Source organism: Pagrus major, chromosome 7, assembly GCF_040436345.1.
Source record: "Pagrus major chromosome 7, Pma_NU_1.0".
Classification (NCBI taxonomy): Eukaryota; Metazoa; Chordata; class Actinopteri; order Spariformes; family Sparidae; genus Pagrus; species Pagrus major.
The window spans coordinates 30,619,199-30,633,243 of record NC_133221.1 but is presented as its reverse complement, the minus strand read 5'-3'; the positions used below and the strand labels follow the sequence as shown (position 1 = coordinate 30,633,243).

General features: G+C 38.2%; 1 protein-coding gene across 1 annotated transcript; it reads left to right on the top strand.

The window, feature by feature from the left end:
- The first annotated feature begins 2,193 nt into the window (after positions 1-2,193).
- Positions 2,194-8,912, top strand: LOC141000230 (uncharacterized). Its single transcript, XM_073470888.1, has 4 exons — positions 2,194-2,373; positions 3,282-3,429; positions 5,858-6,339; positions 8,154-8,912. The coding sequence occupies exons 1-4, from the start codon at positions 2,231-2,233 to the stop codon at positions 8,224-8,226; spliced, it is 846 nt and encodes a 281-aa protein (XP_073326989.1). The 5' UTR covers positions 2,194-2,230; the 3' UTR covers positions 8,227-8,912.
- Positions 8,913-14,045: the final 5,133 nt, after the last annotated feature.

Below are 14,045 nucleotides of genomic sequence, written 5' to 3'. Positions count from 1 at the left end.
GAAGAGGTGGAGAAGGGAGAAAACAAAGGAAGGAGCTGGAGTTTTGACTATCTGCTCAGTGGGGTCACACCTGACCAATAGTAGTTGGGTCTCTTGGCAGTCTTTGCACCGAAGTGTGAAGACTGGGGAATTCTGGGGAACTGAGTTCAGTTCAGACTCAATTTTGAAATTCCACAATGAATGACTTCATCTGTGGGTCCCAACAACGCGCATAAAAGCACCACCTGCTGACCAATCAATTCTCTGGTAAACAGCATCACTATTCATAGAAGATAATGTGGAGCTCGGTGCGCAGCTGCAATCAATGTCAAAGCCATTTCATTATTCTCTTTTATAGCACTGATAACACTAAAGCCTTGTAGTTGTTGTATGTATTCATTATTTTGTATTTACTCCCAGGTCTGTTTGACAACGCGGGGGGTTACAGCTAAAAAAGTAAGATTAAAATAGTCTCCCATGCCATAATAACACATCTAAGCAACAAATTAATTAATGTAACTATAGCCTGATCACCTCTTGCTCTACTGATAAGCCAGTGATATTATAAGCCTTTTTTGGCTTATTGATTGATTTATGATGGACATGCGCTGTCTGTTATTTTTTTCCAGCTGTCCTTTCTGCATTTAGCAGCTGGAACTGAGCTGCTTTTATCCTGGATTATGTAACTTCACATTTGTCTAATATTATAGTCCGCTTTTTGTTTATAAAATATTCCACTATAGTTAAAATAACTATAATACTAGACCTACTATAGTACTCTCTTGTCCTTTGAAGTTAATTTGGTTAAGAACAAAACCATGACATACTTATTATTTCTTTATAAATCTTAAAATGTTGTCATATATATATCTATGACGATTATGGAGCAAAAGCAACACATCTTATTAGTTGATGATTTTTACATTTAGTTCCACCTGCTGAGACCTGCTGCAGGCACATAGATCAATTTTTTGGGCTTTTTGGTTGAGATGCAAACTCACGTTTCTCCAGAATCCCCCAAAACATCTGAGTTATGTTGAGTTTTGCCTCTTGTTCTATATTTTAGTAGATTCTAGGGGCTAGTGAAATGCACAAAGACTGAGTCTTGAATGGGTCAAATAAGTACCTGACTCTTACAAACATTGTCATTCACAGCTGCCTACTGACAAATCAGTCTTCAACTTTATGGAGCTTTTGACCACTTCCCATCACATGCTGATACTTGTAGAAAGTAGAAAAAGTAAATGTGCCAAAATTAAATCAAACTACTGTTCACAAGGTCAAGTAGGAACCTTGACACCCACTTCTTGTAGAATACATGAAGTTCTTTATTTTCAGCTTATTAAATACCTGTAGTTGTGCAGCAGCAGTCTATAATTATGCAAAATTATGGACAACTGGCGAAGCATTTTTTCTCCTGGATAATCAAAATAAATTATTTTGTGTCCGCTGGACTATAATGGGAGTTCTCACTTTATCTTTCATGTAAGTGACGAGACTGTTGCTTTTCTCTAAGTATTTACAGCAGTGGCATTATTGTGCAAATGTAAATGTACCCAAATGTGACAAAGTAAATGCTTAATTTCCTCTCACACTAGCAGAAAATTAAATATATAGTTAGCAGATGATAATAATACACACCCAACTGCACAGATATAACCTGTACAGATATACAGCATACATCATGACATGTGTTAAATTCCATAAATAAATAAACACAGGAGTAAATACTGTATCTTTACCTTATCTGTTTATCTTTGAGTGTCTATGATGTGTCAATCAATCATCAGACATAGCCCTCTCTGTCACCTGTCACATCCACTCCACCTGCACACAGGTTTACTGTAACTAGTTGGTTTGTATACCGAATTGTGTTCCTATTTTCACGTTATGTATTTTATAGAATAACTAGAGAAGGCAAGTTCTGAAAAACTTGCGGTTGTGAATGCAGCCTGTTGAGAAGCTGATGCCAAATGCGCACTGCTGGCTGTGAAAACTTTGGATAACGTCAAGAGTAGATGAAAAATGTGGAATATTTTAAGGTTTTTGAAGGGCTGATGCCAAACGCGTATGCCTCCAGCATTCACAACCAATAAATGATATGAATGACGCAGGGGATAGCGCATGAAGAACACCTTTTCTGATTGGCTAAATCAAGTGACGTATGGTTTCAGGAACAAGGAAGTCCCCGTTAGTTACTCATAGTAGCGCGAAGTTTCGAAGCTGTTTTAATAGAAGAAGCTTTGATGAAATGGCTGAAAGTCATTCAAAGTCTAAACTTAAACGAAAGAAACACTTTGTCGAAGATCAGCAGCCGGCGGTATGTTCCCGGGGACCGCTGGACCGGACTCGTACAACAATGTTCCCCAGTGACATTACAGCAGAGCCTGAGAGGTGTGTGTATGTGTGTGTGTGTGTGTGTGTGTGTATTACTGTGTAAGTCTGTCATGGACAGAAGCTACACTCAGAACATCCCACTTTAAACCTAAACCTCTCACTGTGTCTTTCCTTCCTATATACGTTTTATATAGTGACTCTAACACAGCCTCTGTCTCGTGGGAACAGAGCGCCACAGGAGAAAACGAACCTCCGTTAAAATCTCCACAGTTTAGTGTTTTCTTGCTTATCAGCTCAAGTTCATAACAGACAGAACATTACTAAAGAGCTCTGAGGAACAAGTCGGTGCCACTGGGAAATTCGGCATGTTCTTAAATCGTGATGTGACAGTACACACCTATTTACATACAAGGATAAAATCTTTACAATTGCCTCACGTAGTTCTCTAGGGCAAACCACAAACTTAAAAACTTGACATTTTAAGATGAACATCCTACTCTTTAGAAACATACATGTGCAGACACTGGGACGTTCAGATTGTATGGAGGACTGAAACTGGCAAAACAGAAAAAGAAAGAAAGCGATGGCTCAATGAATAAATTAAATTATAAATTAATATACCAATAAATGCCAAAAATATTAAAAATAAATATTTTAAAAAGGATTTAAAATAAATGTAGTCTTTAATTGATTTAACCAGGTTTAATTTTGCCTCTGTATTTATTTACCTTTGTGTTAATTCACCTGTTTTCCATTCCATTTTCCATTTAAACTCTACTTTTTTAATCAATAAATGAAAAGGTTAAAAAAACAAAAACATATACAAAATAATAATAAAAAAAGAGAAAACGCTAAAATGAAAACATCTTCTAATCATTTTCTCCCCTAGTGGTCATTCAGAAACATGCTGGATGTGGATTTGAGAGGATGAGTGTGTGACACAGTGTGTAATACGTGGTTCACAGGTCAGTGGTTCCTGCAGCAGAGTGGTGGAGGAGAGAGCAGCTGCCTGCTGTCGAGAGTTGCTGGGCTTTGACTCTGAAGTCAGCTCTGCTGTACCTGGAGAACCAGCACTGCGACCTGGTTCCTGATCTTCCATGTCCATCTACAGCGGTATGTTATCACTGGGTGTGCCTCACCACGCAGCTTCTGTCGTGAATCTGTAGACCTCATGTTCACACAAAAGTGCTAAAGGTTCAAAGTTTGGCTGTTTAAAAGTATTCTTGTGATGCAGTATGTCTGAGAGGTTTAGATTAGGACTACAATTATTTAAATTTTCACTTGTGTAATTCTTATGATCGAAATTCCTGTCTGACAAATTTCGACCTAATTCAAGTGTTGTGCATCTTGTAGATGATGTACAAATATAATTTCTAATCCATACTCAGTATTTTAGTCTAAATTCTGAATGGAAAGTATTTACCTCACCTGTAGAGAGAACCAGGGTTTCATTTACCAGGTTCATGCTTTAAAGGAGCACTCTGTAGTTTTGGGAAAGAAATTTTAATGAGAAGAGAAAGATCTTCATTGACTGTTTTTTTTTATGCTAAACAAACTAAATAAACAAACTTTCTTTGTTTTCATGACTGAATAAACAAACTGACCTTAAAGGACAACACAGTTTATACTGTTTCACTTTGTTTATATGTGGCGGATATTTCTGAGTTTGTATTATTACCTCATTAATACTGTAAATATTAAAATTCTGTATTTGTATTTTTTTCCTCTCCAAAACTATGTAGTGCCACTTTAAGATGAGTTATTTGTCATTATACAGGGTTGCATAACAAAATTACAGTTTGTAACTCCTTCATGCTACACAAACAAAGAACATATATACAGTTTGATTTTATATATATATATATATATATATATATATGTATATATATATATATTTATATATATAGGTTTATTTTTATATATATATACACACACATATATACATATACATATATATGTATATACATATATATTTATATATATATATGTATATACATATATAATTTTATATATATATATGTATATATATATATGTATATACATATATACATATATATGTATATATATATATATATATGTATATACATATATATGTATATACATATATATATATATATATATTTATATATATATGTATGTATATACATATATATTAATATATATATATATATACATACATATATATTAATATATATATATATATACATACATATATATTAATATATATATATATATATACATATATATTAATATATATATATATATATATATATATATACATATATATTAATATATATATATATATATATATACACATATACATTAATATATATATATATACATATATATAAATATATATATATACACATATATATTAATATATATATTAATATATATATATATTAATATATATTAATATATATATATATATATATACACACATATATATATATATATATATTAATATATATATAAATATATATATACATATATATATATATATTAATATATATATATATATATATATATATGTATATATGTATATATATCACTTGACCTGCTCTGCTCAGCGCTGCTCTGAGCCGGCCAACTCTGGAGGAGAGAGCCAGGTGCAGAGCCAGACTTTCTGGTGGAACAAACACCTGGAGGCACATCAGATTCTGCTCTGATCCAGAGCAGTTTACTAACAGGAGGAGAGCTCAGAGTTTACTTTTTAACTTTGAGGATCAAAAGGGGATTTATCTTTGCTCCTGTTGATCAGCCTGACTGCAGCAGCAATCCGCTCTGATTTATTATGGCTTTATTGTCTCACACAGTAGCTCTGGCTCATAAACTGCTCTGTTTACGGCAGTTCATGAGCTGTAGCTTTGTGGGTAATAAATAACTTCTGGGTCGCACAAATCGGAGAAATTAAATCAAAATCAAATTTGGCCCGGGTTCTGTCTTTTTAATTAAAAAGTATGAAAAACAAAGTAATATTTGTTTTTTTTATCACATTCATAAACAAATAAGGAAATGACAAATCATTTTTTCATTTTCTGATTTTGGATTCTCAATGAAATATAAAATGAACGAATGATACAGGGACTCGGTCCTCATTAATAACAGCTTTACAGTGCTTCAACAACGCAGCTCAGTCAAAAAAGTGATAAAATGCTCACTGTGATGAATTTATCACTCTGCAGCAATTTTGTCTCAGCAAGATGTAAGCTGTAAGTATTCACAATTTGAATTTAAAGGACTAATCTTTATAAAACATCTGGTATGGTCCTTTTAAATAGTATAGACTGATGCTAGATTACATTTTTGACCGTGCTGTAATAGGTTTCTTTGTTTCCACTCTTGGATGAACACAAACCAGTATCAGTATTGCAATTTGTCCCAGCAACACGGACGGCAGTTATCATTTCTATGTTGGTGTTTTTAATTTTTTTTAGCTATATCGCAACTTGAATCACCTTTCCTTAGTAATAAAAAAGATTCTCTCCCCTTTTGGTATTTAAAAAGCTCTTGCTTTGGTTTTTCTTGCATATTATTGTAGAGACCAACGGCACTAAAGTTAGATGACCAACGGTGGTGTGACCTCAGTGAAGAAGTCGCTCCCTTCCCTGAACCCGCTCCGCCTCCTCCGAGGACTGCATCGAGTCCAGATCCTCTCGGGCTCTGCTCGTCCCAGCACGACCCTTCAGTACAGACCAAACTGGCACCAGACCCACCTGACAGACCGATGCCCTCTGACACATGGCAAAGTCTTAACAGCAAGACAACATCCCTTCAAGCCCTCACCAAAAGACTGCAGCCTTCCCACAACAGCTGGGAGGCAGCGGCACCATCAGAAGAAGAAGAGGAGAGGAAGGGAAAAGAGACTGACAAACAAGTTTCTCTGCAGAAGACGGGTAAAAATAAAGAGAAGGCAGTTGGAGAGGAAGAGGAGGTGCAGAAGAGTGTCAGAGGAGATGGAGAAGCAGCCAGAGGAGGAGCACTGCAGAGCTGCCCCATGTGCCTGCTGCCGTTCCCTGCTGGGTAAGAGATGCCACACTTTCTTGTTTCTTTGTGTGTTTTTTTTTAAACTGGATTAAAGTAAGGATTCTTTATTTCTGTCTCTGTAATTTCTGTTCTAATTTCTCATTTCTGGAGACGTGAGTACCTTGGGTTGGAGTTTCAGTCCCACTCACGCTCATTGTTCCACTGCCTTTCATTTCCATCTATTTCCATTAATTTTGTGCTCCCACTGCACCAACTGGTAGAGTTTGAAAGAGAAAGGCGTGTGGTGTTTCATATATATAATGGTGCACAACTTTCAAATTTCAACAAGTTTAAAAGAACAGACCTGCTAGTCAGGTGGAGCTGTCCACAAAACATTTCTGGAGCTTCACAGCAAAAACAGCGTTCAGCATTCTCCTAAACAACTGAAGTAGATGGGGACTTTTTTTAACACAGATAAAACAACGGAAGAACACAGAAAATGGCTCCACACAGCTCGTCAGGCATATTCCAAGTGTCAGGAAGCCCCGGGACCCCAAACTGATTTAAAAAGACGTTATTTACACAATTTGGAAAGTGAGTGAACCCGGTCTTTTGCAAGTGTTTGCACAAGCTCGACCAATAAATAACATTTTTTCAAATCAACGTTGGATCTTGGGGCTTCTGTAAACACGACACGTCAGACATATGAAGTATGGAGCCATTTATGTTTTGTTTTTCAAGTTGTTTTTTCATGATTTAAAACTAGTCTGCAACGTTGTTTTAGGTAATCCAAGTCTCTGGAAGCCCCGAGATCCCAAATTGATTGAAGACGTTATTTTTTTTTTGTAGCTGTGAAGCAAAAAGCATCAGTGTGGTGCACCCTGTCTGAAGAGGGTACACAAGCTCGTCTGTGCATCAAGGTTGTAAATTTCCTGTGGACACTACAATACTTAAATGACCTCCTCGGTAGGACAACTGACTACTGACAGTAACTATTTTACATCATACTGTATCAGTCTTCTTTACGCACATTACAGGCAAGGTGCAATATATTTTGTAGTTTGTAATCAAAATTACAGTTAAAATCAAGGAACAGAATATAATAGGCAATGTATATTAAGATTAATGTAATATATTAAATATAATATATAAATACAGTATATTTGTAGTTACCATTGATTCAATTATTCTGAGATAATCTACAGGATAAATCTCCACAAAAAATAAATCCCATTTTACTGTCCAGCATGGTCGTCAGTGTCTGCTTTACTTTGACTCAGAGTGCTGAGTTGAACTGTTTGGAGGTCAGTGGTGTTGGCTGATTAATCGGCTCTCTGCTTTTTTTTTAGCTCCAAACTATCGTTATTCTATCAGCCTTTAAAAATCCACCTCTTGTGTATTATCGCCTGAAATGAAGAATCCTTGTGTTTCAGTTACCTCAGAATGAGCCTTCTATATCCACAGAGAGAGCAGGTCCTCCTCCACCTAGTCGGCCATGTTGCACTGCCATGATTGTAGTGCAGCCCAGAACGAACAAACCAAACTCTGACTGCAGAGAGGGCCTTTCATGTTTTTCAGGTTTTTAGGGGCCACTGTATAGGGGAGGGTGAGACTAGGGGAATTCAGTTGGTTGCAATCAGCAACCTCACCACTAGATGCCACTAAATCCCACACACTGGGCCTTTGAATATTTTCAGTTTCATTTCAAAAACCTAATAAATTGGATTCATCCCTGTACTACAGTAAGTTTCCTAGGTATGATATTTTTGATAAGGGGCCAACACAGACTGTATATATCAGTATGTAAAAGTGTGTGTTGGTCACACACTGAGTGTGTTCACTGTCAGTACCAACAGTTCCTGTCTCTCCAGGTTCTCCCAGATGGACTGTGACGGCCACCTGGCACAGTGTCTGTCAGAGGTGAACGTGGACATGACCTGGTGAGCCGACAGGATGCTGGCTGCTGTCCAGAAGCCACGAGCAGCCCAGATGTCCCACACACTCCACCATCATATCATATGGAGAAGGACACGCCCAGAGAGCAGCTCGTACAGAGAACATTCACTGTTCACTGAAGTACTGACACCTTTCAGGCTTTAGACTGAGACAGGGACTCCTTGAGACACTGTGAGGAAACCAAGATGTTCTCCCTTTGGAGAAAAAAACAAAAGGTGGGAAGAACATTCCTATGTCATGGAAGAGGTTTGGTTCTGGAGTAAAATATATTAGACTGGCCGATAAAAACAGCTGTACACAAATAACAATGACTCATTTTAAGCCTTAGGCAGAAGATATACTTGCTTTTAACAATGTATTCAGACACATAACCTGCGTCTGTTTGGAGCGTCGGTTGTGCAAATCCTTAGAAATGAACACTTTGCGTATGCAGGATACAGTATGCACATGAACAGTAGGAGAAGTATAGGGTCTGTATGGGGATGTTAGTGGTCAGGAGTCAGCACGTCAGCAGCAGCAGCAGGGACAACAATGGGACAACAGGCTTACGTGTGCCATCTAGTGGTTATCCTCCAGTAACATGGGTAGTATATACTCATATATAAGTATATGAGCAACTACGTTCACGACGCAGCTGGCTGTATACGTGAACGTGTGTCTCAACAGCAGGTATATCTTCGATCACATTGTGTTATCATTTCACCAAGTTCTGTTGTTGAAATTCATGACTTCAAGCTAAAATTAAGTTTTTGTTTCACATGTGAACGGTTTGTGTCTGATGTAATGCTTAACACTGAATACAATTCACTGCATTCAAACTCAATGTGGTTATTTTGCATGTGACATGTGTCCTTAACAACTCTGTAAGGACACTCCCGCACAAAGTTTAAAAGCCTGCAACTCCCCTCCAGTTAGTTAGAACTGAAGAAGCCTCTTGGATGAGAGGTGAAACGTCTTAAAGAAACTGACAGTTGAGTTGCCTACGATACAACACCTAGAATTACCATGACCTGGATGACTGAGAAACTTCATCAACATACGCTGTACTATACACACTTTACTATAAATCGATTAATCTACAAGTTGTAAAGTTAGAGTTAGAATAGTTTGCAACTAGTGTAAAGAAGTGAGTAGACAAATCTCCGTGTTCAGTATGATGATGTTTAATGTCCCTGACAAACTCTGTAGTCACATTTAGCCACTTGTTAGCAAATATGCAAATAGATGCAAATTTGTGTTTATTTGCACAAGGCGATGCGATTTGCATGAGTTGCAATAATATTAAACTCAAGTGAGGGTTTCGCTTGACTCTGTGTTGTGAAGGCCTATCGGTGTGACTTCACACTGACTTTAATGTCGCTGATGTCCGGACATTCATGAACACCTATGAAGGAGAAGATAATAATCACTAATCATGGCTGTTTGCCGACACCCAAAACTGTGCGACCACATGTCTACACGTACCGAGACAAGACACAAAAGGACCTGGTGTGGAGGAAAGTGAGTGAGAAAGTCGGACTACCTGGTAAGTTATAGAAATGTGTCAGCACAGCATAGCCCTGATCAATCTGAACTCCATTCAGGGAACAAACATTTTAGAAGTTGTTTGCTTGTCTTCTGTCAGGCAGACCTGGCAGCATGAATTCAGGCTTTTTACAGGGCGCCATTATGTTATGTTGGCGTCCTTTTGATCCATTTATTGCAGTCAGATCACAGTGAAACCACTTTGTTTTGGTTTCAACAGATTAATTCAGTCTACATCTACTTGCTGGTCACAATTAATGTTTATTAATTTGAACACTTCTTAAGAAACTGCCACTCACTAGAGACAGATGGACAGGCACTCCACAGCTGAGAGCTGGGCACAGGTCGGCCTCAGGTAGCGCTGGAATCTGCAGTCATCCAGACACAGCTCCAGACGGTGAAATTCAGCCGAGCGGGTTGCCACGAATAAAAATGAATAATCCCCGTGATCAAACTCCCGCCTGTAACACGAGGTGAGTATTCTGTTCGAGTTTGGTCTGAGGGCACCATTAGGGTGTATTCCATTGACTTTGAGACGAAGAAACCAGAAGACAGTACAGAGAACAAAATCTGTTCTTACAGACCACATCTGGCCACCTGCGCTATAGAGCCCCCAGAGACAGCACAGAGTGGATACACTGTTGTTAGTCAATAACCAGTTATTAACTTCCTCCAAATGTGCTCAGCTCCGTGTGAAACATTGACGTTTATCTTATCAGGGGATAGTAACGGAATCTGTACACTCGCCTTAACATATGCACCAAGCTTATAAGGTCCACTGAAGAGGCCACTGCAGATGTTTTCATTTATTATTAATTTCTAGTAAACAGTTATTTTCTCAGTATCAAAGAAACAGGGAAATGCTGTTGGATGATGATATTGGTTAATTGGCTTTTCCAGTCTCCCAGAATGAACAGAGTGAGTGGTGATCAGAGGATGTGCTGGTGTGTGAGGCCAGCTCCCAGGCCACACACACACAGTTATTTGCCGTCACTTCAGAAAACATTACATTAGCTTACATTAATTTCTGGGAGACTTACCCTGAAGCTAAGCCACTCTTCACCCTAACATGTAATGATTTATGATTTACACACACACACACACAAACAAAAGTGTAGCATCTGCAACGCTTTTTCTGCAGTTTTCTGCAAAAAAGGAAGGACTCAGTTCACGGAAAACCAGTATCATTTTTAATAATTACACATATTTACAAAGATGCGATGAAGCAAAAATGAAGCATATCCAACCAGCATTATGTTAGAGAAAAATCATGGACTAGGTTCATTCATATTTAGATCGAGACTCTTTCTTTGAGATGTCTGAATGGCCTTCACTGCTCTGTAATGTGGCTTCAAGGGGTCCCAGTTCATCCTTTGGTCCCTCAAGAAAACCTGGTGTGCACGTACATCAAATAACATGACATGAATAAAATGCAGCACATGAGATGGAGTTTAGGAGGAAGACTCCTCGAATGTTGGAGTGATTTCTATGATTTCTTGAAGTGTGTGTGTGTGTGCGTGTGTGTGTGTTCATTGTGGTGGACTAATTGGTGACTGTGGAACTGCTTCCTTATCTCTCCTCTCTCTATCTTTTTCTTCCCTGCCTGAAAAGACCCTACAGCTAATTGAGACCCTTTGACTCAGGATCAACTAATTAATCCTATTATGTGGTTATCAAATTAGCACGGGTCAGATTCCATCAAATAATTCTCAGCCAATGGAGAGCTCCCTCAGAAGCGCAAAAAGACAGAGAGATCAACACAAAGCTCACTTCAGAGGCGACGGGCTCTTCTGTTGGTGACTTTAATCAGTGCTCCTGGTTATCACAGATGTGTTGTGCATGCGCTTGATTTGATCGCAGCCTTTTAACAGCACAAGGCCCCTAAATTGGGTTATAATAAGTTGCTTGCGGTGTGTAAAGGTGGAAGTGTCTGAAGTAGAAACAGTCTAAAGCTTCTCTGTATAAATAAAGTCATGGCTTCTTGCAACTGAAAATTCAGATCTGGAAACCCTTTGATGGAACCTAACAGTGCAGAAATGAGCTAATAGCTGATGTCAGAGAGCGGACCACCATGTGTTGGGCTGGCTTTACACTGAGCAGCTGTTGTGCTGTCTGCTGCAGGTTACAAGTGACAAAAACAAAGTTCTTAACAAGGGCTGTGTACTAACTGAAATAGTTCAATGTTGATGCTAATATGATACCCACTACTTCTTGCTGATACCTTAGTTTGGAGAATATATAAAATACAAGTGTTTTAACCCTTTTTTCATTGAACGAAACTGCTCAATGCATATGCATCAGTGTCACATAACAAAACTGTTGAAATCTAAATAATTAAGATATAGTCTGAAGTCAGAAAAGTTTGCTGATTTACATCCGACCAAATAAAAGAAAAAAAAATACGAAAAAATTAGATCAAGCATTTGATCCCAGCTTGATATTTGACATTTTTCAATAATCAATGCTACTGATACGTTTCAGTCAGTACTCATGGACCCTGTTCAGACCTGGTATCATCATCCGTCCTGAGTGATCCGATCACAAGTGAACAGCCCTAAGTACAGGTGTGAATGCACCCAGACACTTTCAGGATGAATTTGAGATCCAGTCACTCAGACCACATTCGAAGGTGGTCTGGGCCGCATGTGAGAACCTGTTATTTTAGCAGTGTGTACACACGTGTCCTGGCCCATGCCAAAGGACCGCCTACTCAACTGACATCCTCTGTGAAACCAGAAGAAGGCAGAATGGATTACACACCATCTGAACACACTGTTTCAACTAGTCCAAACATTGAACAAGTAACTGCAATATCCCCAGACTCCGTTAAACTAAGAAACTTACAAACTTTGCGAAACAGCTACAGCAAATTCTAAACCATTGTTGCCTTCTTGTAAACTCAGAATTAAATGCAGAACTGTTAGTTGCTTGCTTCCTTGTAAAAAGTGTCAGTTTGTGGCAGCATGGCTGTACCAGCCTGTCTGCTTCTGTCTAAAGTGCATCTTACCTGCCAACATTTAGCAGCTGTTTGAACACACGGTTTACACTGATTTCACCATTTACACTCAATTTATGAGAAGACAACATATTATTGATGGTATACGTGTCCAATTTTACAAATACAGTAAACAGTAACCAATATAGGCTACTCCATTATCCCTGTGGTGAAAGTCCCCTAAGTCCCTTTAAAATCACTCAGTTTTGTGAGTTGCAGAGTCAGAAGAAGCTGCATAAACTTTGTGAAACACTATCTACAACAAAGTCTTAATTATTTAGGACGTCTTTTAAATTCGGCAATTGTTATACATGACCTTCTTTCTTTCTTTGTGTAAAAAACATTGTGTCCATTTGTCCCAGTGATGTATGTGTCTGCGTGTATGTGTGTGTTTGCATATTGAGCAGGGAAGTGAGATCCAATCACAAGTGTTCACTCAAGACACATGTTGATGGCAAGGGTGAACTGATGGATTTAGAGCTTGTGATCAGATCACTGAGGACGGAAGGTAAAACCAGGTCTGAACAGCCTCATAAAGTACTGAGCTTCGTTAACCAGCCCTGTTTCTTATTCTAAGGTGGCAGACGTAGTCCAAAAAAGATGCACACGTGGTTGTGTTTATACTGCATTGCTCATGTTTCTGGGTGTGTACAGTCAAAAGTTTATGAGCACGTGGACTTTACACCCAAAGGAAATTCAGCACAAGTGTGCAAAAACATGGGCTAGGTATGAAATTTACGTCATGTGGCCACAACGATGCTGAGAGTATAATTTGGCAGTTTTGTAGCACCATCTTCCTGGACCCAGGGCCGTTTACCTGGCTGCTTTGATACATCCAGTGAAGTGTGAAAGCTGTTTTTCAATCCAGGCCTGGTCTGTAGAGGCAAAACACTTTCAGTTAATCTGACATGATGACCTGTCAGCCACACCTATTGTGAAACCTGTATGTGAAACATAATTTTAATACTTCCACAATTAAGTCAAATGGGTCACATAGAAAAAATATCAACAAACAAATGTTTTAAGTACCAGCATTAAAATAAGTTCAGAAGCACTGATGACTCCATGTGCAAAAATAAAGGAACAAAACTTATGACTGAAGTGAAACTTTTGGAAGATTCCTGTGTGTGAATTGATGATGAATTGATGATGACCCACCCTTCAAGTCCAACTGAATTTAAACAGCATATCTGTTCTGGGACTTACACATCCTCTGCTTGAAGAAAAATAAGTGCCCTCAAAGGAGAAGTTTTATATTTGATGTTTTCTGGTTTCTCGATACTGAAAT

What these genes read in the sequence shown, in the direction of transcription:
- LOC141000230 (XM_073470888.1), top strand. Translation starts at nt 2,231, where the DNA reads ATGGCTGAAAGTCATTCAAAGTCTAAACTTAAACGAAAGAAACACTTT. An exon ending in TTCCATGTCCATCTACAGCG is followed by an intron (nt 3,430 to 5,857) that starts GTATGTTATCAC and finishes ATATTATTGTAG; the next exon opens with AGACCAACGGCACTAAAGTT. An exon ending in CTGCTGCCGTTCCCTGCTGG is followed by an intron (nt 6,340 to 8,153) that starts GTAAGAGATGCC and finishes CTGTCTCTCCAG; the next exon opens with GTTCTCCCAGATGGACTGTG.